At 47.8% G+C, this 20,511-nt stretch overlaps 1 protein-coding gene across 1 annotated transcript; it reads right to left on the bottom strand.

Moving 5' to 3' along the window:
- Window positions 1-15: 15 nt before the first annotated feature.
- On the bottom strand, window positions 16-1,852 carry LOC117883901 (zona pellucida sperm-binding protein 3-like). The gene is made up of 4 exons (XM_034783751.1): window positions 1,314-1,852; window positions 469-587; window positions 275-378; window positions 16-197 (listed from the first exon to the last, which is right to left on the bottom strand). Exons 1-4 carry the CDS (start codon window positions 1,752-1,754, stop codon window positions 16-18), a joined length of 846 nt encoding a protein of 281 aa, XP_034639642.1. The 5' UTR covers window positions 1,755-1,852.
- Between the last annotated feature and the right edge of the window lie 18,659 nt (window positions 1,853-20,511).

Raw genomic sequence — 20,511 nt, 5'->3', positions numbered from 1 at the left:
AAGGGCTCCCAGCTCTTACCCATTGAAGTCAATGACAGCATAGCGGGGAGAGGAGTCCCTGTCTGGGGTCAGGGTGGCCACACAGCTGTCCACAAAGAGCCTCAGAGCCACATGGTTCCCAGTGCTGACATCAGCTTGGATATGCATGACCTCCCCCAGCTGGAATCCATTGGAGGGTCTCTCAGCACTCCAGTCATCTGCAAGACAAGCTCACAGTAAGCAGAACAAACAGGCAGGGCTGGGCTCAGCTCCCCTGAAGGCACCTCCTACCTACCCTTCATCAGGTGCAGGGAGAAACCCAGCCTCTCCTCAGCAGACAGGGTGGAACTGAAGGGAACCCATGTTGGCTTGATGGCTTTGCTGCTCACATTGTCCTTCCTGTGAGAGGAGCAAACCTCAGTCACTGAGCCAGATCCCACAACAGGGACTGAATGGGAGGGAGGGGACCTGAGCATCTCAGACACTCACCTGGGGTAGTGACACTCAATGGGAATCACAGCTGGACTGGTTCTCAGGATCACTGGGTTGCTGGCAGGGGTGGGGTTATAGTTCAAGCTCGTGCTGTAAATCAGGGAGTCTGGGGTCATCTGAGAAGAACCAGACATGGAAAGGTTAACAGCACACAATTGACATAAAACTACAGTACTAGGTTCAGCAAGACCTAGACAGATATTTCCTATTAACAGAAAGTCTTCCAGCACATGCACAACTCATGAAACAACCAATCACTGGAAGGTAATAGAAGCATAAGAGCTTTTTGAGCTTACTCCCCCAGAATGACTGCCTGGGGACTACTGATGGGCACTATAGGGCCTTGTTCTGCACAGCTGTGGTCACCACAGCTACTGCTTCTAGCACTGTCCAACTATTTTGTACGATAAGCTGTTTTCCCTTACAGGACAGCAGCATTCTGGAAGACAGTTGACATCTAGCACCTCCAGTTCTGCTGTCCGTCATCTCTCTCTGGGAGCAGTGAAGCTGTTGTGGCTTCTTGAAATAGGGACTCCCAGTGGAGGAGGAGATTGCATGGGCATGGCTCAGCTCACTCTTCTCTCAAGAGAAGATGTCACTCAAAGAGGAAGCTCTGACAGCAGCTGCCTCTTTAGCACTGCAAGCAGGGGAAACCAATAACTCTAGCTATGGACCCAGGCCATTAGGCATCCTAGATGTTAATATCAGACTAGCCTAGACATGCCCATCACCCACATACAGCACCATGCATCACAGAAAGTTAGCTGGGGCCTGCACAATAGGAGGGATCAAGATACTCATCTGACCCACTGGAGCACCAGGCTTGTATGAAGCTGTCTTACCTGTAAGGTGCTGCCACATTCATGGAGCCCAGCTGTAAAAGTCACTGTGTTCTCTGCAGCATTAAGGGATGTGTACTGGCAGGCGGCCGGGCCAAGGCTCAGGTCAGCAGCTTTGATCAGTTGCCCTGTCCCAAACAGATCCCTGTGCACAGTGATCATCAGCTGAGCCTCCTCACACTGCGCCGTGACAGGCTGCAGCGGGGACACAGCCCTGAGCTGGGAAGCATCAACTCGAGCCCAGGGGTAGGGCTGGGCAAGAAAGGGCACATGGGCTTGTCTGCGAGGGGGCTCAGCCCTGGGGGATGGTCTCCAGATGGCTGAGTCTCTCCTAGAGAAATCCCAGGGATTGTAACAGGTCACCCCACTGACCACCCAGCACAGGAGAGCAAAGCTCATGCTACCTCTATATCCCATCCTGCCTGCCTGCAGCAAACCCAGCATAGAGAGAAACTGCTGCTCTGGGGCCTTTATACCCTGACCTAAAGCCCGCTCACAGCTGCCCCAGGTAATTAATTCCCCGTCTCACCCAAAGCCCAGACCCTGGGGCAGGGAAATAATGAATGGGAATTAATACCACCTGGGAGTTGTTATCATTTGTGTTTAGGAAACTCCCTACGCTGTTTCAGCCAATTAATGGCTAACAGACTTTGATGTTGATGGGAACTATCAGCCATGTAGCATGGGATACTGATAATGGATTCCAGAGGGAATTTTTGTATATTACGAATCTTGTGCTATGAGTGGGAAGCATTAAGTCCAACTGATTTGCTGATGAAATAGTTTAAATCACAGTCTTAAAGATTTATTAGCTTTAGTCTTCGCCTTGTGCTCTTACCGGACAGTGCAACTGAGCAAATATGACTCCATGCTGTTTGGAAAGCTGTCTCAGGGTGAGAAATGCTCCTTACTGCATAGACAACACAAATGGCCCAGGACAAGAATAGCAAGGGAGTGATGCACATCAGATCTGCAGAGCCCTGGTAAAGTGGAAATGGAGTCCCACAACTGAAACAAGAGCAGCTCAGGAATGATGTGTTTTGGCAGATCCCTGAGGAATCCAGGACTGGAATCTCAAGGACGTCTTGCCGTGAAATAGCAGTTGTGTGCTGCCTGGGAAGCACTGTCAATCAAAATGCCTCTGAATGCACTGTGTGCTCATGTGAGCATTAGTAAATTAGGACTTGCATGGGCAGATGGATCAAAGAACATCAGCAAAAAAAACCCAACTCGGACTGTTTAGCAGAGTGCTGTGTTCCTGGAAGCAGCCTCTCTCATACTGCTCCTTGGCCCACACATCCTCAAAGGAATCCTAAATCCCTTTGAGGATCTGGGCCTGAAATTTTCCAGAGTAAGTGAGCCCAGAGCTCAGTGCCTGCAAGCCAGAGCAGCCCAGGCCCAGCACTCCACCCACCTCCCTGCCTGCCAGACAATAGAGCTTCCTTTAACAGCAGGATTTCTCCTTTGTGTGCATCTCTCTCACACCCTCCCGAGCAAATAGGATGTGCCTTGGTGTATGAGACAGATAACGGAACCAAAACAGCCATTGTAGCGGGTCCAGTGTCGCAGCTGGGTGTAGAGAAGTGCCCCACCTATCCCCCCTTCCTGTTGGGTGGTGAGATACCGCATGTTCTCTATTGGATGGGAGACAGTTTGACATCACTGTTGGTTGGTCTGACTCTAGCTCCCCATGCTGCATACTTGATCCATCCTCTCTGGGCTCAGGCATTATCCTGGTGCTCATTTCTTGGGGGCACAGCTGTGCCCCATCTATCTCCTGATGTGTGGAGATCAAACTCAGGGCTCTCATTCAGTAGTAAAGACAAGGGCTCGAACCCTTGAAAGTATCTGGACACCTACCGCCCAGCTAAGTGCCTAAATACCTTTGAGGATCTGGGCCCACAGCAGGATCTGGGCCTGCTTCTCCCTGCCTGGCACCTTGTCAGAACAGGAGCATTTTGCAGCCACTTGGCACAGGCATAAATGACTACACAAGGGGACAGTCAGGCCCTGATTCTTGGCGCCTGATTCTAATCCTGAGATTCCCCTGTGTGCAGCATAAAGAGTTTTTAAAGGGGAAGGCAATGACCCCCTGACAATACCTCCCATGGAGGGGGCATCCCTGGCTGCTACAGAGCTGGGGTAATGGCTGTACACTAGCCCTGCTCCCGGCCCTGACTACAGGGGGTCATCCTGGCAGCAGGAAAGGGAGAGCCCAAGGTAGGGAGGGGGGTACCCTACTGTGGCTATTTTTCTGCTTGCTGGGGTCCCCGGAAATAGAGCGTAACTTAGCACAGGCTGCTCAGACTTTCACCAGGGCCAGGCCAGCCCCCAAATACACAGCTGTGGCTGAAAGCCAACTTTGTCTTCCCCTCTGTTTCTGGCCCAAGTGGAGCTGCGAATCAGCCCCTTGGCCTCTTGTGTAGTAATGACAAGCGCCCACTGCCCCTGCAGTAGTGAGGTGCTGCCAAAGTACAGACAAGGGGCACCCATGAACCTTTTCTCCATTAGCCTGGACTTCCTCCTGACCCTCTGTGCTGGGGCGGGGGGGTGCATTGGCATTGAATAAAGGGAGGTATTGGGAATCTATTACGTTGTTTTCCCACTTTGGTAGACCCGTAACCACATTGCAAACAAACATCTACCCAGTGCCCACTGTTACTGGAAACATTTGCTCCTGAAAACTCTCCTGAGCAGGTTGATTAAACAATGTGCTGCTCAGACCTGTGCCATTGGAAACGGAGTGATGGGGGTAAGTGAAGGCCTCAGAGTGGGGAACCAGGGTGCACCGGTCCCAGGAAATGTTCCAAGTATGCCTGAGAGTGACTAGAACCTGGTGCATTCCAACGGCAGAACACTTGCTCTGCAGAAGTATTTTGATGAACCTTGTGGATTACGTTCCTGTCTGGCAAGGGTGATTTAAGAGAATCCAGAGGGGGACGACTTCACCAGAGGCAGGGAACTCCCCGACCTCTCTTCACCTCAGTGGCAGAACTTCAACATAGATCTTCTGCAAGCCGTCTCTAGCATACAGTTGTCCTACAAGCTTAAGGAGTCAGGAGCCAGACCCAGCAGCTGAGGCTATGTCTCCTGTGTGATAATAAGGTGTGCTCCCAGTTCCAGCTGGCCAGAGATCATCAAATGCAGGTGTCTTGTGGCATACAGTAGAACACACATTCCCTGCCCCTGCTGAGCCATGGAGCAAGGGACCAGGGCTAGGAATGAAATCCAGGTCCCTCCTGGGACAATGTAAAGCTCAGTTAGTTTAATTAATAGCTTTCAATAAATTATTTGCTTTTCACTAATAACCCTGTTGACCAGCAAGAGAATGTGGGCTTCAGGAGCTGCTAGAGACAGGGCATGTGACAGATGTATAGGTAAGTTAAAGCTTCCAGCGCAGCAATCTGTGGCCTGGAGATGGGGGCCACCAGTCACTTGGTTTTGAGGCAGATCTCTGGTACTACTGCACTGACCCAGGGTTGGTCTGGCTGTGGAGGGTGAATTGCTATTTGCTGGTTGCCAATTGCTGCAGAAAGGTTTTTCCAGGGGTCATGTATTATTTTACACACAAAGCATCCATTTGCATCTCCCCAGGGCTTGGTGGGCTCTTCTAGAATGTTAAAATGCTCCAAATAAACCTCAGTCAAGGGTCAGAAGTGGATTGACTTGGAGGCCCCAGAGTCTCTCCCCTTCCTTTTCTCTGCCCTCCTTATTTCCCCCAACTGCCCTCCCCCCCCCACACACTTCAGTTCAACAGCTGGTGCCCCATGTCAGGGCCTGATTTTGAAATAGGTTTGGCGAGCAAAAGTGCACACAGAATCCAGGCCTAATTTGCATCCTTATTGATTCCAATTTCATATGCAAATTGGGTAATTTCCCATGCAGAGGCCCATAACTAGCCCCTTATATCTGCAGCCGACCCCCTTCCCCAGTCACTGTAAATGCAGGCAGGTGACTGCACATACATGTTTCATGCATGTTCACAACTAGCACAGTTCTTCGGTACTGGCAGAAGCTGTTTCCAATCAGCACAGAAAACTCTGGGTCGACATCCCTCCCTGACCGTGCTAACAGCTTTTATCCCTCCGGGTGTAATTCTGCTCCCAGTGCAGTCAACGGGAATATTGCCAGTGACTTCATAGGACTAGCAGTTGGTTCTCATAGCCGTTCAGCTACATCTGTGTTTGTTATGGACGGCAGCACCAACAGAAGCTCCTTGCTTTGTGGAGGCCCCTTTGGCCTCCTGGACTCTGCCTTTTGGCTGCTGGGCGGCTGTCAATCACACAGCTCTTGGCACTGGCTTTGAAGAGGGCTCTGATGTATGTTCAGAGAGGTCATTATTCTTTGGACAGGGCTACTACAGGTTAGACTCCAAGGGAAAGGCACTGGCGAGGCTGAGAGCAAAATCTGACCAATGGGCACACTCCAGCTCCTAGTGGACATGCACTGGTGCCAATCAATTTACCTGGGGGAAGAGCCATTCCTAGTTTTATTCACATTCTTGTTATTAATGATTATTAAATAGCACCAGGATATACCTGGGGCTCTGTAAGCCTCAGAACAAGAGACAATATCTGCCTTGAAGCCTCACAGACAGAGGGGGCCAGATCCTCAGCTGGTGTCAATGGGCCATTGACTTTAATAAAGCTATGTCCATTGACATGAACCCAGGATTTGGTCCATTGTCACGGTCTGTCACCTGGCTTCGCTCTCTCCTCTCTCTTTTCCAATCTGCCCAACAAGTTTTGTCCTGTTGGGGCTCATTCCAGTCTGTGATCCACTGCTCTCGCCTGTTCTGGACGAGTGGGGATGGCCCAGAGCTTGCAGCTCAAACTGCCCTTCAATCCATCCATGAAGTGTTTGTTTGGGTTCTCATGCTGTCATGCTGGAAAATCCACTTTACAGGAAGAGACTGGAATTGATGTGCTGATAACAAGAAGCAGTGAACTGAGTCACAAAATCAAACCCCATCTGTAACACCCGTGATAAAATAAAAACATTACAGGGCCCAGATCTAGGGGCCACTGTAACCAATTAAAAGACACCCATTGACTTCTATGGGCCTGGGATCCAGCTCTTAGAGAGGGATCTGATACGGGGTGAACTTCCCAATACGTCTGTTGTATTAATTTAGATGGAATACATGGGCCAAAGGTGTTAACACAACGCAGTCACTGTACAATCTGAAACAGCATCAAACAAGGTCTAGGGGTTGGTATCCAGAGACCTCTTAATCCCATGGCAAACACACCATTAAAAATCCTTTGAACCTTTTATGAAAGATACAGAAAAGAAGGGAAAACAGTCAAAGCATCTGAAATGTAAAGGATTAAGTGATGCTTTCATTTGTCCAACATCCCTTGTTCCCTTTCCCTGGAGAGAGTTTTTAGAAGGAAAGCCTCTCTCCCAGAGGGGAGGGTCCCAGAGCCTGGATTCCAACCCAAGTCCGAATGTCTACACCACAATTAAACAGCCCCGAAGCCCAAGGCCCGTGAGCCAGAGTCAGCTGACATGGGCCAGACATAGGTGTTTAATTGCAGCATAGACATTTACTTTACAGCAGTCATGAGGCCGCTCTAAAATACACCATGGCCAGGGCTGGCATAGAACTGGCCCTAGGATCAGAGAGCTGCAAGTGGCTACTAGGCACAGCTGAGAAGTTAGCCCTGGGACTCCTTAATCCTAGTCCAGTGTTCATGGGACTGTAGCATCTCCTTGGCAAAGTTCTTGAGATGACCATCAAAATTAATATAGGAGGCTATCAATAGGTCACTGTGAATTGAATTCCATGGAAAATCCATAAATCCAAAGACAGGTGATATCCACAGAATATTTACAATGTGTTTGGTGGATCCTACCTCATTTGAGGTTCCCTGCGGATCCCTTTGGGAGTGGAAGATATCTCCACCTTACATCATTTGCTTCCTCTTTAAGATCCTTTGCTAATACTAAGTATTATTGGTATTGCAGTTGTGCCTCGAAGCCGTAGCCGTGGAGTAGGACACCATTGTGTTAAGTGCTGTAAACAATGACATTGTTTCCTTTCCGATAGTTAGACTAATATATTTATGAAATAAGCAAAATCTGACCCCTCCTGGATAGCTGCAGGTGCATCTGCTCATATGCTCACACTCTGCACACTATGCTGGTGATACAATCCCTGGCACAGAAGTTGTCAGAGCAGGGCAGGGCTGGGAAATTTACTCTCACAGGTATCTGGCTGATCGCACATTCATCGCATTGCCTGCCTGCATTGCCCCTTCTATTTAAGTCCCTATTAACCTGGAACATCCATCAGTTGGTTTTAAGAGGAAGGCGGCTTTCCAAAAGCAATAGGATTCATATTCAAATATAAGCACAAGAAGGGACTGGAACAGGTAAGCCTCGGCTTTCAGCTTCTGTGGGGCTTTCCAAACAGGATAGAAATGATGCACCTGTATATATACTTTTATTAACAGCTCCCCTCCCGACAGTGTGCTTAGAAGTAGGCCAATTTACACAAGCTGAGGATCTGTACCCCAATCTTTAAATTAAGACATCTTGTATTCATTGATATCAAAGAAGCGATAACCAGACAATATTCCGTTTAGACCATGTGAAATTGTTATTAAACTGTTCTCCGTCTAACAGGTCTTCTAAGAATTGAAACTTCTGAAGAAAATTCAGCTCTGACCACTACAATAGGTAATGGTTTGACAGCTGCTTTCTTCATGTTGGGATGCTAAGACTTCCAGTTCAAGCCTGACCTACCCAGCCTAACCATTCTTCCTTGGTGGGCTAGCTTCCTCCTAAATCCTCCCCTGAAGAGACCCACCTCCTAGACTAGGGAGACCAGACACTCCAGCTTCTGATGGTGAGAGTGGGAGGAACTGACCTCACTCCTGAACCCGAGGAACTGTCCTACTCAGCTCTGATCAGGGGGGAGAGCTCCCTTCATTGCAGACCTTGGGGGCAGGATGAGCTTTTCAGACCAAGAGAAGGAAGAGTTGGACATGGAAGTGAGGAGGCTACATTAGTTTCCCAAACCCCATGGCACGTGTCACTCCGTTACATCAAGGCAAAGAAACCAGATCTCTGTAGGAGGCTCGCTGGTGCATCTACTCTGAAATCACCCTACAAAATACACAGCAAAGCCTCGCACTAGAAAGTGAGATCTCCCCTCTTCCTTCCCACCAGCATACTGCTCTTTCCCTGCTCGTTGAGCCTCTAGGTTAGGGCTGTTTAGGGCCACAAATGCCAACCTGCTGCTCGAGGGCATTGCCTGGCCAAACGCTATGGTGATGCATTAGGATGAGCCAAAGGATAAAGGAAAAAATAAAGAGCTCAGTCTGCTGACTAACCAACATACTCTGTGGGGCTGGGTTCCTCTGTTCTCAATGGTCAGCTGGATACAATTTGGGGGTATGCACAGGTGTCCTGCGAGGTGGTTGGTGCCTGGAGTGAGTCAGGAAAGGGTGCTTTGGCTGCATCTGCTGAAGAGCAGCTGGCACCTTGATTCATTTGCTTGGTATTTTGGCAGAGCCATGAGGTGCTCCTGTCTTTTCTGAAGATTTGCTAAAGAGTCAGTGAACTGATGGCAGCTGTGTCTAAGATAGCAGATAACTCCTGTCTGATGTGAAAACAGAAAACACAGAATATTTGTGTCACAGAAAACAAATACGAAATAAAGCAGAAAGGAGGTAGACGATTGTGATGTTAGATAAACCGGATGATTTTTTAAAAATCTGTATTTATATTAAATTAATTCTTAATGTATCATTCTGATTAGGTTTTACAAACGGAGCCGGACACGTATGGTTTATAGGTGACGTTACTCTGCTGTGGAGCCGCCATATCTCAGGCACTGAAATCATTAGTTCTTTGATCCTATCTCTCCACGGGCCTGTCCTGTGCATCTCCATTTTCCCAGCCATGCATTATGGGGTTCCAAATAAACACACACGGCCACGGTGTGGAAGTTTGTAGCATGTTTGTTATTGTGGCTATTGGATTGCATTGAGTCGGTCAAGACACAAGAAAAACAAGTCAGTCAACTGCAGCCCTGCTGAACTGACAGAACGACTCTTGCTCCAATAGGTGGCTCAAAAATCTTGGACTTCCATTGAGAAGTCATTTTTTTAGAACAACTGCTAACACATCACATGGGGCCCAAAACAACTTCCATTTATGGTGTCCGTTTCACGCTTCAAAAAGATGTTGAAGAGGTGGAAAGGGTTCAGAAAAGAGCTACAAGAAAGATTTGAGGTCTGGAAAACCTGCCTTATGCTGAGAGATCGAAAAAGCTCAATCCATTTCGTTTATCAAAGAGAAGGTTAAAGGTGACTTGATCATGATTTACAAAGTACATAGGGAAGAGATTTCTTTGATCTAACAGAAAAAGGCATAACAAGATCTAATGGTTGGAAGCTGAAGCTAGACAAATTTAGACTAGAAATAAGGTTGATTTAGTTGGGGTTGGTCCTGCTTTAAGCAAGGAGTTGGACTAGATGACCTTCTGAGGTCTCTTCCAATACTAATCTTCTATGATTCTAAGGTGCAAATTTTTAACAGTGAGGGTAATTAACTATTGGAACAAAATTCCTAGGGATGTGGTGGATTTTCTATCACTTGTGTCTTTAAGGCAGGACTGGCTGCCTTTCTGAAAGATATTCTACAGCTCAAAGAAAAGTTCTGGGCTTTATGCAGAAACAATTGGGTGAGGCTCTATGACCCATGACATGCAGGTCAGACTTGATAATCATAATGGCTCTTTTTGCCTTAAAGTCTATGAATCTAGTTGCTTTGAACCACCCCACTCCAGAACGTTGTGAGGGTTTGGAGAAAATAGAACCTGGGTCTGAACTAGCCCTACTTCTAGTTTTCGAAAACTCTAACTCCATCAAGGATCTCTTAACTCCAAACCATCCTGTCTCTGTTTCTTTTGGACCAGATTGAGACTGACCCAGGTGCAGAAATACAAGCTTGTGGTGGGCATAAGGAAGCACCTTCTTCCTCTCCTGCACTCCAACCTCTTGCATCCTTAGCGCAGGGAATAGCTACAGTCTCACCCTACAGTCTCCTGAGTGCATGGACTGCTCCATGTCAGAACCCCCTGGGGAGCAAACCACCCCAAAGGGGAACTGTCCAGATGTGGAGTAGGGAGCATGCTGCACCATCTTCAAATGAGGAGACAAGCAATAGCTGCACACTCTAGGAGCCCAAGGAGCTGCCCCTGGTTAGTAATGCAGCCCCACAATAGACCTGTGTTTAGTGGCACCATTTAGCCCTATGGATTCTATACCCTAGCCTGGTACCTCAGCACAGGACAAGGGTGTGTGTGTCCTATACAAGATGCAGAAGGGTAATTCACTGCCAGCACACCCCTTCACAGCTGGGCATGCTATATCAGGGTCTTCTCCTCTGGTGCCCCCTGACAGCAGTTGCAGTATTTTGCATCTGCACATGACTTGTCCCTCTGGATGGGTCACATATAACTTCATCCCTCCCAGCGTAAACTGAGTCCAATAAAATACTCTGGTGGCTTCACATCAGGCCTTCAGCCCAACTTCAGGAATGTATTGGAGACAATTTTTTATTTCAGAAGATGGAGAAAGCTACTAGGGGAGAGGCAGTTCTAGATTTGATTTTCACAAATAGGGAGGAACTGGCTGAGAATTTGAAAGTAGAAGGCAGCTTGGGTGAAAGTAATCATGAAACGGTAGAGTTCATGATTTTAAGGAATGGTAGGAGGGAGAACAGCAAAATAAAGACAATGGATTTCAAGAAGGCAGACTAGCAAACTTAGGGAGTTGATAGGTAAGATCCCATGGGAAGCAAGTCTAAGGAGAAAAGCAATTGAAGACAGTTGGCAGTTTTTCAAAGAGACATTATTAAGGGCACAAGAGCAAACTATCCGACTGCATAAGAAAGAAGGAGCTGACTGAGGAGTTATCTGAGCCATTAGTGATTATCTTTGAAAAGTCATGGAAGAAGGGAGAGATTCCAGAAGACTGGAAAGGGGCAAATATAGTGCCAATCTATAAAAAGAGAAATAAGGACAACCCGGGGAATTACAGACCAGTCAGCTTAACTTCTGTACCTGGAAAGATAATGGAGCAAATAATTAAGCAATCAATTTGCAAACATCTAGAAGATAATAAGATGATAAGTAACAGTTAGCATGGATTTGTCAAAAACAAATTGTGTCAAACCAATCTGATAGCTTTCTTTGACAGGGTAACAAGCCTTGTGTATGGGGGAAAGCGATAGACATGGTATATCTTGACTTCAGTAAAGCTTTTGATACTGTCTTGCATGACCTTCTCATAAACAAACTAGGGAAATGCAACCTAGATGGAGCTACTATAAGGTGGGTGTGACGGTTTGGATCACAGAAACCCCCTTGGGAGCTGCCACCCGATGTGCAAAGACTACCTCTGCCCCTGTTTTCCCTGCCAGCTCAGGACTCTAGCATCCTGTCTTGCTGAGCCAGACACTCCCCGTCTGCCCCAACACAGATCCAGGGTCTGAATCACTTGCCCCAAAGCTGCAAGTTTACCTGAAAACAGCTCACAGAAGTGTGCTTGTCTTTAGCACTCAGATGCCCAACTCCCAATGGGTTCTAAACCCAAATAAATCCGTTTTACCCTGCATAAAGCTTATGCAGGGTAAACTCATAAATTGTTCGCCCTCTATAACACTGATAGAGAGATATGCACAGTTGTTTGCTCCCCCAGGTATTAATACATACTCTGAGTAAATTACTAAATAAAAAGTGATTTTATTAAATACAGACAGTAGGATTTAAGTGGTTCCAAGTAGTAACAGACAGAACAAAGTAAGTCACCAAGTAAAATAAAATAAAATGCGCAAATCTATGTCTAATCAAACTAAATACAGATAATCTCACCCTCAGAGATGCTTCAGTAAGTTTTTCTCAGACTGGACACCTTCCAGGCCTGGGCACAATTCTTTCCCCTGGTACAGCTCTTGTTCCAGCTCAGGTGACAGCTAGGGGATTCTTCATGATGGCTCCTCCTCCCCCCTTTGTTCTCTTCCACCCCTTTATATATCTTTTGCATAAGGCAGGAACCCTTTGTTCCTCTGGGTTTCCACCCCCTCTCACTGGAAAAGCACCAGGTTAAAGATGGATTCCAGTTCAGGTGACATGATCACGTCACTGCAAGACTTCATTGCCCACTTGCCAGCACACACATATACAGGAAGACTAACAGGTAAACACAGCCATCTGCAGACAATGGTCCTTGTTAATGGGAGTCATCAAGATTCCAAACCATCATTAATGGCCCACACTTTACATAATTACAATAGGCCCTCAGAGTTATATTTCATATTTCTAGTTTTAGATACAAGTGGTACATTTATACAAATGGGATGATCAGACTCAGTAGATTATAAGCTTTGTAATGATACCTTACAAGAGACCTTTTGCATGAAACATATTCCAGTTACATTATATTCACTTCTTATTATGTTTTTATAAATCTATATAGACTGCACAACGTCACATTGGGTGCAAAACTGGTTGGAAAACCATTCCCAGAGAGTAGTTGTCAGTGGTTCACAGTCCTGCTGGAAGGGCATAACCAGTGAGGTCCCACAGGGATCAGTTTGGGGTCTGGTTCTGTTCAATATCTTCATCAATGATTTAGATAATGGCATAGAGAGTACACTTATAAAGTTTGCAGACAATATCAAGCTGGGAGGGGTTGCAAGAGCTTTTGGGGATAGGATTAAAATTCAGAATGATCTGGACAAATTGGAGAAATGGTCTGAAGTAAATAGGATGAAATTCAATAAGGACAAATGCAAAGTACTCCACTTAGGAAGGAACAATCAGTTGCACACAAACAAAATGGGAAATGACTGCCTAGGAAAGAGTAGTGCGGAAAGGGATCTGGGGGTGATAGTGGATTACAAGCTAAATATGAGTCAACAGTGTAACACTATTGCAAAAAAAGTGAACATCATTCTGGGATGTATTAGCAGGAGTGTTGTAAGCAAGACACGAGAAGTAATTCTTCCGCTCTACTCTGTGCTGATTAGGCCTCAACTGGAGTATTTTGTCCAGTTCTGGGCGCCACATTTCAAGAAAGATGTGGACAAGTTGGAGAAAGTCCAGAGAAGAGCAACAAAAATGATTAAAGGTCTAGAAAACATGACCTATGAGGGAAGATTGAAAAAATTGGGTTTATTTAGTCTGGAAAAGAAGACTGAGAGGAGACATGATAACAGTTTTCAAGTACATAAAAGGTTGTTACAAGGAGAAGGGAGAAAAATTGTTCTTCTTAACCTCTTAGGATAAGACAAGAAGCAATGGGCTTAAACTGCAGCAAGGGCGGTTTAGGTTGGATATTAGGAAAAACTTCCTAACTGTCAGGGTGGTTAAGGACTGGAATAAATTGCCCAGGGAGGTTGTGGAATCTCCATCACTGGAGATTTTTAAGAGCAGGGTGGACAAATACCTGTCAGGAATGGTTTAGATAATACTTAGTCCTGCCATGAGTGCAGGGGACTGGACTAGATGACCTTCGAGGTCTCTTCCAGTCCTATGATTCTATGCTCCAGGTAGCAGCACGGGGCTTTGCAGATATTCCTGGGGCTGCCCGGCTCTCCGGTTAATTCCCTGTATTCAGGAATAAATAGGGGTAATTATAGGGGCTGATGGTGAGGACCTTTCTCCCAATGCTCAATTTGTAATGAAAGAAGTGCTGGGGCTCAACCACTTAGGTTCTGGGGCTCAAGCAATATTTTTACTTTCATTTCTGACACAGCAAGCCCAGAGGTGCTGGGACTATGAACTGCCAAGCTTAGAGGTGCTGGGGCTCAGCCCTGCACAAATTAAGCACCAAATTCTCCCCATTCGCCCTTGTCCAGGAGGTATTATAATGGGGAACACAGGGGGGTATATGCGCCTGCTTTAATTAGCAGCTCTCAGCCAAACTCTGCACCAGCCATAGCTGATTGGCTCAGTGCGCCTGCCAGCCCCAAAGGGCCACTCTGTTCCCGACTGGGCTGGCAAAAGGGTGCAGCGGTGACTTGTCTGGAGCCAGAGCAGCTTCCTCCCAGGGCCTCTCTTCCCAACCCACATGGCCCAAAGTGCAGCTCCGAAGCAGTCTGGCCAGGTAGGATGGGACCGTGGAGAGGGGCTCAGCAGGGGTGGATCTTGCGGGGGGGAGGAGAGGATGGGACAGAAGCAGGAGGAACGGGGTGTGGCAGGTTAAAAGGCTCAGGGTGGTGGGGAGAATGGGATGAGGGTGCAGTTTGTTCCCCACCCCGCACAACCACTTTTGGAGCAATCAGTGATTTCCCTACACCCCCCCGAATTTCCCCAACCCTCCACCCCCTGTTTTGTGAACTAGTTACATGCCAATTTAGTGACTGTTTGGACATTTGAATTGAAACATTAATACACACTTTTAAAGCATATACAGTGTATGATAAAATACATGTATCTGAAAAAGTATAATAGATTTGAAAAGTATGAACATAGACTAGCTTCCTTATACAGCTGTTCAAAAAGACTGAATATCTTGGAAAATATAGAAGATATACTGGGACTGAAGTTCAAATTACTCCAACCTGGGAAAACCCGCTGGCTTTCTCATGAGCGATCCTTGGCTGTTGTCTTAAAATTACTCCAGCCGTTATTACTGGCTTTGGAAAGTATCTACCAAGATGGGATGGATCTAAGTAGTGAGGCTGGTGGATTACTTTTGCTACTACGTTTAGAGAAGACTATTGCCATTCTTTCTCTCGTAAGTCTACTGTTGAAACCACTTGGGTCATTAAACAATGCCATCCAGGCATCTGCTACAACAGTAGTAGATCTTTGTCGAGCAATAGAAGCTACATTTGGATCAATGAGAGAGCTATCCATTGAAAAAGTACTGGAAGAAGCAAAGACTTCAGTCCAGAAGTTGACTAATGAAGGCATTTATATTAAATCCTTAAGTGAAGAAGACAAGAAGTGTTTGTTAAGACAACTGAAAAAGTACACAGACTTGATTCTTAAAAATCTACAATAGCGACTTCTAGATTCTACTCAACCTCTACGTAGCTTTTACAGATGCCTGTCCTATAAAACACCAACAGTTGAGTGGAATGAGGCACTACCAGCAATGGGGCTGCCATGTGATCAGGACAGAATAGAGAATTTGAACACAGAGTGGAATATCATACGACGAATGAATGAAGATTTGACTTCAACTTCTTTTTTATCATCACTAGTGGCTCGACCCGATCTTTGTGCTATGTTTCCTGGGATGAAAGAAGTAGGAATTCATCTCTTGCTACTCCCAGTCACAACAGCTAGAGTTGAGCATTCTTTTTCATCATTGAATAGAATTTTGTGATCTGAAAGAAGTCGCCTTCTGCATGATCATGTGAATGAACTAATGAGCATATCAATTGAAGGAATGGAAGTACCGGACACACGAGAAGCCACCGAAGGTGAACACATTGCATTCAAGAAGTTCATTAACAGAGTTGTGCAAAATTATAACAAGAAACCAAGAAGGATGTAGACGTAGTGCTTCATAGAAGGCTTGAGTAGCCAACTTTAATTTGTGTGATGATTTTAAAACATGAGTTAAATCTAATAAAATGGTAATGAAACATTTTTCAGTTTTTACTATGGTGCCACCTTCACCCTCACAGTCTCACCCCTCATCGGCCCTGACCTCCCCCTCCCCCCCGCCCCCGTAAATTTGAACACCCCCTGTAATTTCAATTCCTGGTGAAACCACTGGTAATAGGTGGCAATGCCTGGACACTTCCAAACAGAGAGACTGGTGGTAAATAAATCAAACAAACATGATGACTTTCCCTGAGGAACAACTGCCTCGGCTTCTGGTGAGCGAGCACTGGTCTAGGTCCCTTACCCACCCCGAGCAAGGGCTGCTCATCCACTTCACCTCAGCCCAGCAGCCCATGGGCAAGCCCTACCTCTCCTCCTGCAGACATCAGTTGTGGTGGTAAAGATGATGCATGAGGAAGGCAGACTGCCCTTGGCCAGAAGGTTTGGCAAGGGTAACAGAGGTGAGTCCCAGTATTTTATCTATCTGCTCCTAATCTTTCAGTAGCGAGAGGCTTCTGTCCCGAGGTTGGGGTGGGGATCAGCTCTCTCGTAAGGTATAAATCCAGCCCTGCCTGTGTTTCAGAAACACGTCCATTGGGGCCTGCCTGCGGCTAGGGCAGGGTTGGTGGGTGGGAAAGGCCGGGGCACTCTCACTGGGTGCGGGAGGTGACATCCAGTTTACTACGCAGCACAGGGAAGGGAGAGATGATGGAGGGAGGAGGCGTCTCAGTACTGAGTCAACCTTCCCCTTCGAGAAAGTTTGCGGCCCTGGCGCCAGAGCAGTTTGGCGGCAGAATACCCTCCATGCCTGCCTCGTGCTCTGACGATACTGCTACTGCTCAGGAGGATGAAGCGACAGCGAGGCTGGGTGCCCTTGGCCATAAGCTCTGGCAAGGACAACAGAGGTAGGCACGTGCCAGTAATGTTATACAGTCATGCTAAGCCCTTCTGGCTAGAGAGAGCTGTGGCTCTGGGAGAAGGGTTGGGGTTGGCTCTGGGGTCTCCTTCCTGCCCCCTGGAATGACACAGCCAGTAACTGAGGTAATAGGTGGCAATGCCAGGACACTTCCAAACAGAGAGACTGGCGGTAAATAAATCAAACGAACGCGATGACTTTCCCTGAGGAACAATTGCCTTGGCTTCTGATGAGCGAGCACTGGTCAGGGTCCCTTACGAACCCCAAGCAAGGGCTGCTCATCCACTTGGGCCCCGAACCCCCTCCCACTACACCATTAACTCTGGAAGGAAGGACAGCACCCATGGCTGAACTGTTTGTTTCCCCAGGTGCTGAGTGCCTCCATCCATGTCAGAACAGCAGATCTCCTAAACCAGATGGGCAAGGCAGCCTGGGACCTTTCAGGGGGATCCTGGAAGGCACACGTGCAGGACATGCAGAAGGTAAAGGGTTATCATGCTGCAGGAGCAGATCACAGACTCAGATGAGGGGAGAGGGCCCTCACCCTGTTGGAACAGTTGTAGTCCAAAGTAATTCCTTCAAAACCCAGCAAAAATCCTTACCAACCCCCCACAAACAAAGTAATGACTATGGAAACCACAGTAGAATGCCAGCCTACCCCTGACCCTTTCCTGGTGGAACTGAGCATTCTGGCTGGCGATAGTGAGGCCAGGGGTCCTGTCTAGTGTAGGAAAGAGAGAGCTGGTGCAGGAAGAGGATATTTCTGTACTGAGATGGCTTTCCTCTGCTCTGCAGGTTTTATGGCCTTGGCTGCTGCTTCACCTCAGCCCAGCAGCCCATGGGCCAAACCTGCCTCTTCTTCTGCAGACATCAGTTGTGGTGGTAAAGATGATGCAGGAGGAAGGCAGGCTGCCCTTGGCCAGAAGGTTTGGTGAGGAGAACAGAGGTGAATCCCAGTATTTTATCCACCTGCTCTTAATCTCTCTGTAGCGAGAGGCGTCTGCCCCAAGGTTGGGGTGGGGATGAGCTCTTGACTCGGTTTCCTGCCCACTGGAAGGACACAGCTTGTTGTCGAGGGAAAGTTAGAGCTCAGAGGCGAATGCAAAGGAGCCGTCCAGACTCAGACCCTTACGGGATGTTTCTCTCTTCTGTTCTCAGGGTAAACCCCAGGGCCTCTCAGCCCCAGGAGCTGCTGGGGAGCAAGTTATGCTCAGGTGGTTTCCTTATGCAGTGACTGCAGAGAAGCGAGAGGAGAAGGAAATCCGACTTCTCTGTTCCTGTTACACCTGCAAGTCCCAATGGGAGTTTCAAAACTGACCTTTTGGCACAAGGTGGGAGGATAGCACACAACGTCCCAGTGATCTGTACATAGAGCTGGGGGCAAGGCAGAGAGGCCAGGTGGGGTTTCCCTGCCTTTACTGGACAATTAATGGTACAGGAATGGATTCACAACCAGGTGGTCTTTTGCTTTACTGTGGTGGAAGGGCAGAAATCAGGCCCCAGAGATGAGGCTTAAAAAGAAAACAGTGCCCATAACAAGGTCATTGGACACATGCCTAGAGGGGAAGAAGAGAGAGCTGATGCAGGAAGGTATTTCCATACTTAGATGGCTTTCCTCTGCTTTGAATGTTTTATTTGCCTGGGCTGCTGGACCACCTCAGGCCAGCAGCCTAGGGGCCAGCCCTGCCTTATCTCCTGCAGATAGTACTCACAGTAGTGAAGAGGAGGCCAGCAAGGAAAAGAGGTTTTCTGCAAATCACCAAGGGAAAGTGTAAAGAGAGGTGCACAGAAGCAGCACAAGCCCTGGGAGCCATGCATGCCCCAACTAGCTACACTGAAGGCAGTGTATGAGGCCCATTCATGGGGTGTCTGCCCCACTTGGAATGTCCCACAGCCTCATGGGCTCAGGGCAGGTAATACCAAGGATGTCCAGAGGCTGACCTGGAATTCCCTCTGAAGGTGTGTTAGGCCTGGCAGGGTTACCCTGAGCACCTGTGCTTACATTGCACACTGATCCCCTTGGACTGCTAGCACCCTGCCCACCATTCCTCTCTCTACTAGGCATAGTGAGGCCAAGGCCAGCTGGGGAGCTTTGGTTGTGATGCCAATCTGGCCCAATACGGCCTGTTGGACAGAACCATTAAAACAGGAGAGCCTGAGAAAGCATGTGACTTGGAGAGAGGATGACAACCTAAGCAAAGTGCCCCAGCAGGTTTCACACATGTCACCAGGGTCCCCCAGCTGCTGTCATCCCCCAGCTGCCTCCATGTGTGACACTGGGATACCCCTGCAGCCAGCTCCAGATTCCCCCAGTCAGCCCCACTGGTAGCATCACTCTCCCTCCACCCCTGGCTGGCTCCACTTGCAGCAGCCAGCTATAGCTGGTGCTCCACAGTCTCGCTTCCTGTCAGCGACTGCTCTCCCTTTTGATCCCATTAGCTGTCTTGGCTCCTCTGACTGGGCACTCTTCCCTGCAGGACAGCAGCAGCTGGAGGGGGGCCTGCCAAGAGCTCATGGGCCATCTCAGCACATACTTTATTAAACAAACAAAACCCTTCTTTGAAGCTGAGGTGCTTGGGGATTCTGCTCATTGTTGGTGTGAATAGCTGGCCCCTGTGTTACAGAACTGCCTGCTAGAGTACCTGCATGGAGAGAGTGGCCTAGAGCATTCACATGCCTTGAGGACTCTTTCAGAAGTACTACTGCAAAAATCTGGTTTCACGCTGATCTTAGGAGTCACTGTGTATAAAGCACAACTGGATCACTGTCTGCTCCATAGAAATGTCAGCTCAATAAAGCAGTTAAAGGGACTGAATTGCTTTGTGTCTTTGTTTCCTCTCGCTTGTCTCCTTTCATCCTTAGACTGTTTCTTTAGAAAGGACAGCTCAGCAGCACTTGCATTTCTCCTACTTTACTGGTCAATAGGCAGAACACAGGCAGCCCTGGGTGTGATTCATAACTGCGTCTAGGAGGGTCCAGATTTCCTCTGGCTCTGAGGAAAGTTGGGTGTATCATTGGGCCAAGGGATAACTGGTTTGAGCATAGGCCTGCTAAACCCAGGGTTGTGAGTGCAATCCTTAGAGTAGGCCCACTTAGGAATCTGGGGCAAAAATCAGTACTTGGTCCTGCTAGTGAAGGCAGGGGGCTGGACTCCCTGACCTTTCAGGGTCCCTTCCAGTTCTATGAGATAGACATCCCCATCCCATTCCTGCTGAAGGGGCATCTTTAGAGCTGCTTGCTAGATGTTTCCTTGTGCAACTACAATAAGCCTTATATGTGCCCTAGAAAGTTCTTAGGTACCCTGTTTGTTCAAGTGCTGACATCTTAGGCTACTTGTCACCAGGAATACTGTAAACTCCCAGCACCACAGGTTTTCCTTGCAGAGGGCCACAGTCAGCTAAAGATTTGGTGAACAACAAATGCTTTGCAGAGCTTGATATTCTTGGCTAAAGGAGGAATAGAATGCCTGGCTGCAAAGCTCCTTTCAGCCCCCTCTGCTGTAGTATGGGGTGGGTGCATTGCCATGGTGGCGAGCAGAGGATTCTGTGGAAGGAGACAGCACTAGTAATAAAGCCTCCTTTAGCTAAGAGCTGCCATAGACAGCCCCTCATTTAAGGAGGTAAATCTGGAACATTGTTAGCCGGTCAGCTTTGAGCTACCCTTCACCCACTCTAAGACCTCTCTCAATAAGCACATGCCAACAGAGT

Source organism: Trachemys scripta, chromosome 10, assembly GCF_013100865.1.
Source record: "Trachemys scripta elegans isolate TJP31775 chromosome 10, CAS_Tse_1.0, whole genome shotgun sequence".
Lineage (NCBI taxonomy): Eukaryota > Metazoa > Chordata > Testudines > Emydidae > Trachemys > Trachemys scripta.
The sequence above is the reverse complement of the archived record's forward strand: the minus strand, read 5'-3'. Positions and strand labels throughout refer to the sequence as shown.

Excerpts from the sequence above, each read along its gene's own strand:
- LOC117883901 (XM_034783751.1), bottom strand. The coding sequence starts at position 1,754 with ATGCTGGGTTTGCTGCAGGCAGGCAGGATGGGATATAGAGGTAGCATG. Across the intron at positions 588-1,313 it reads AATGTGGCAGCACCTTACAG|ATGACCCCAGACTCCCTGAT; the intron begins GTAAGACAGCTT and ends GGTTCTTCTCAG. Across the intron at positions 379-468 it reads ATTGAGTGTCACTACCCCAG|GAAGGACAATGTGAGCAGCA; the intron begins GTGAGTGTCTGA and ends CTCCTCTCACAG.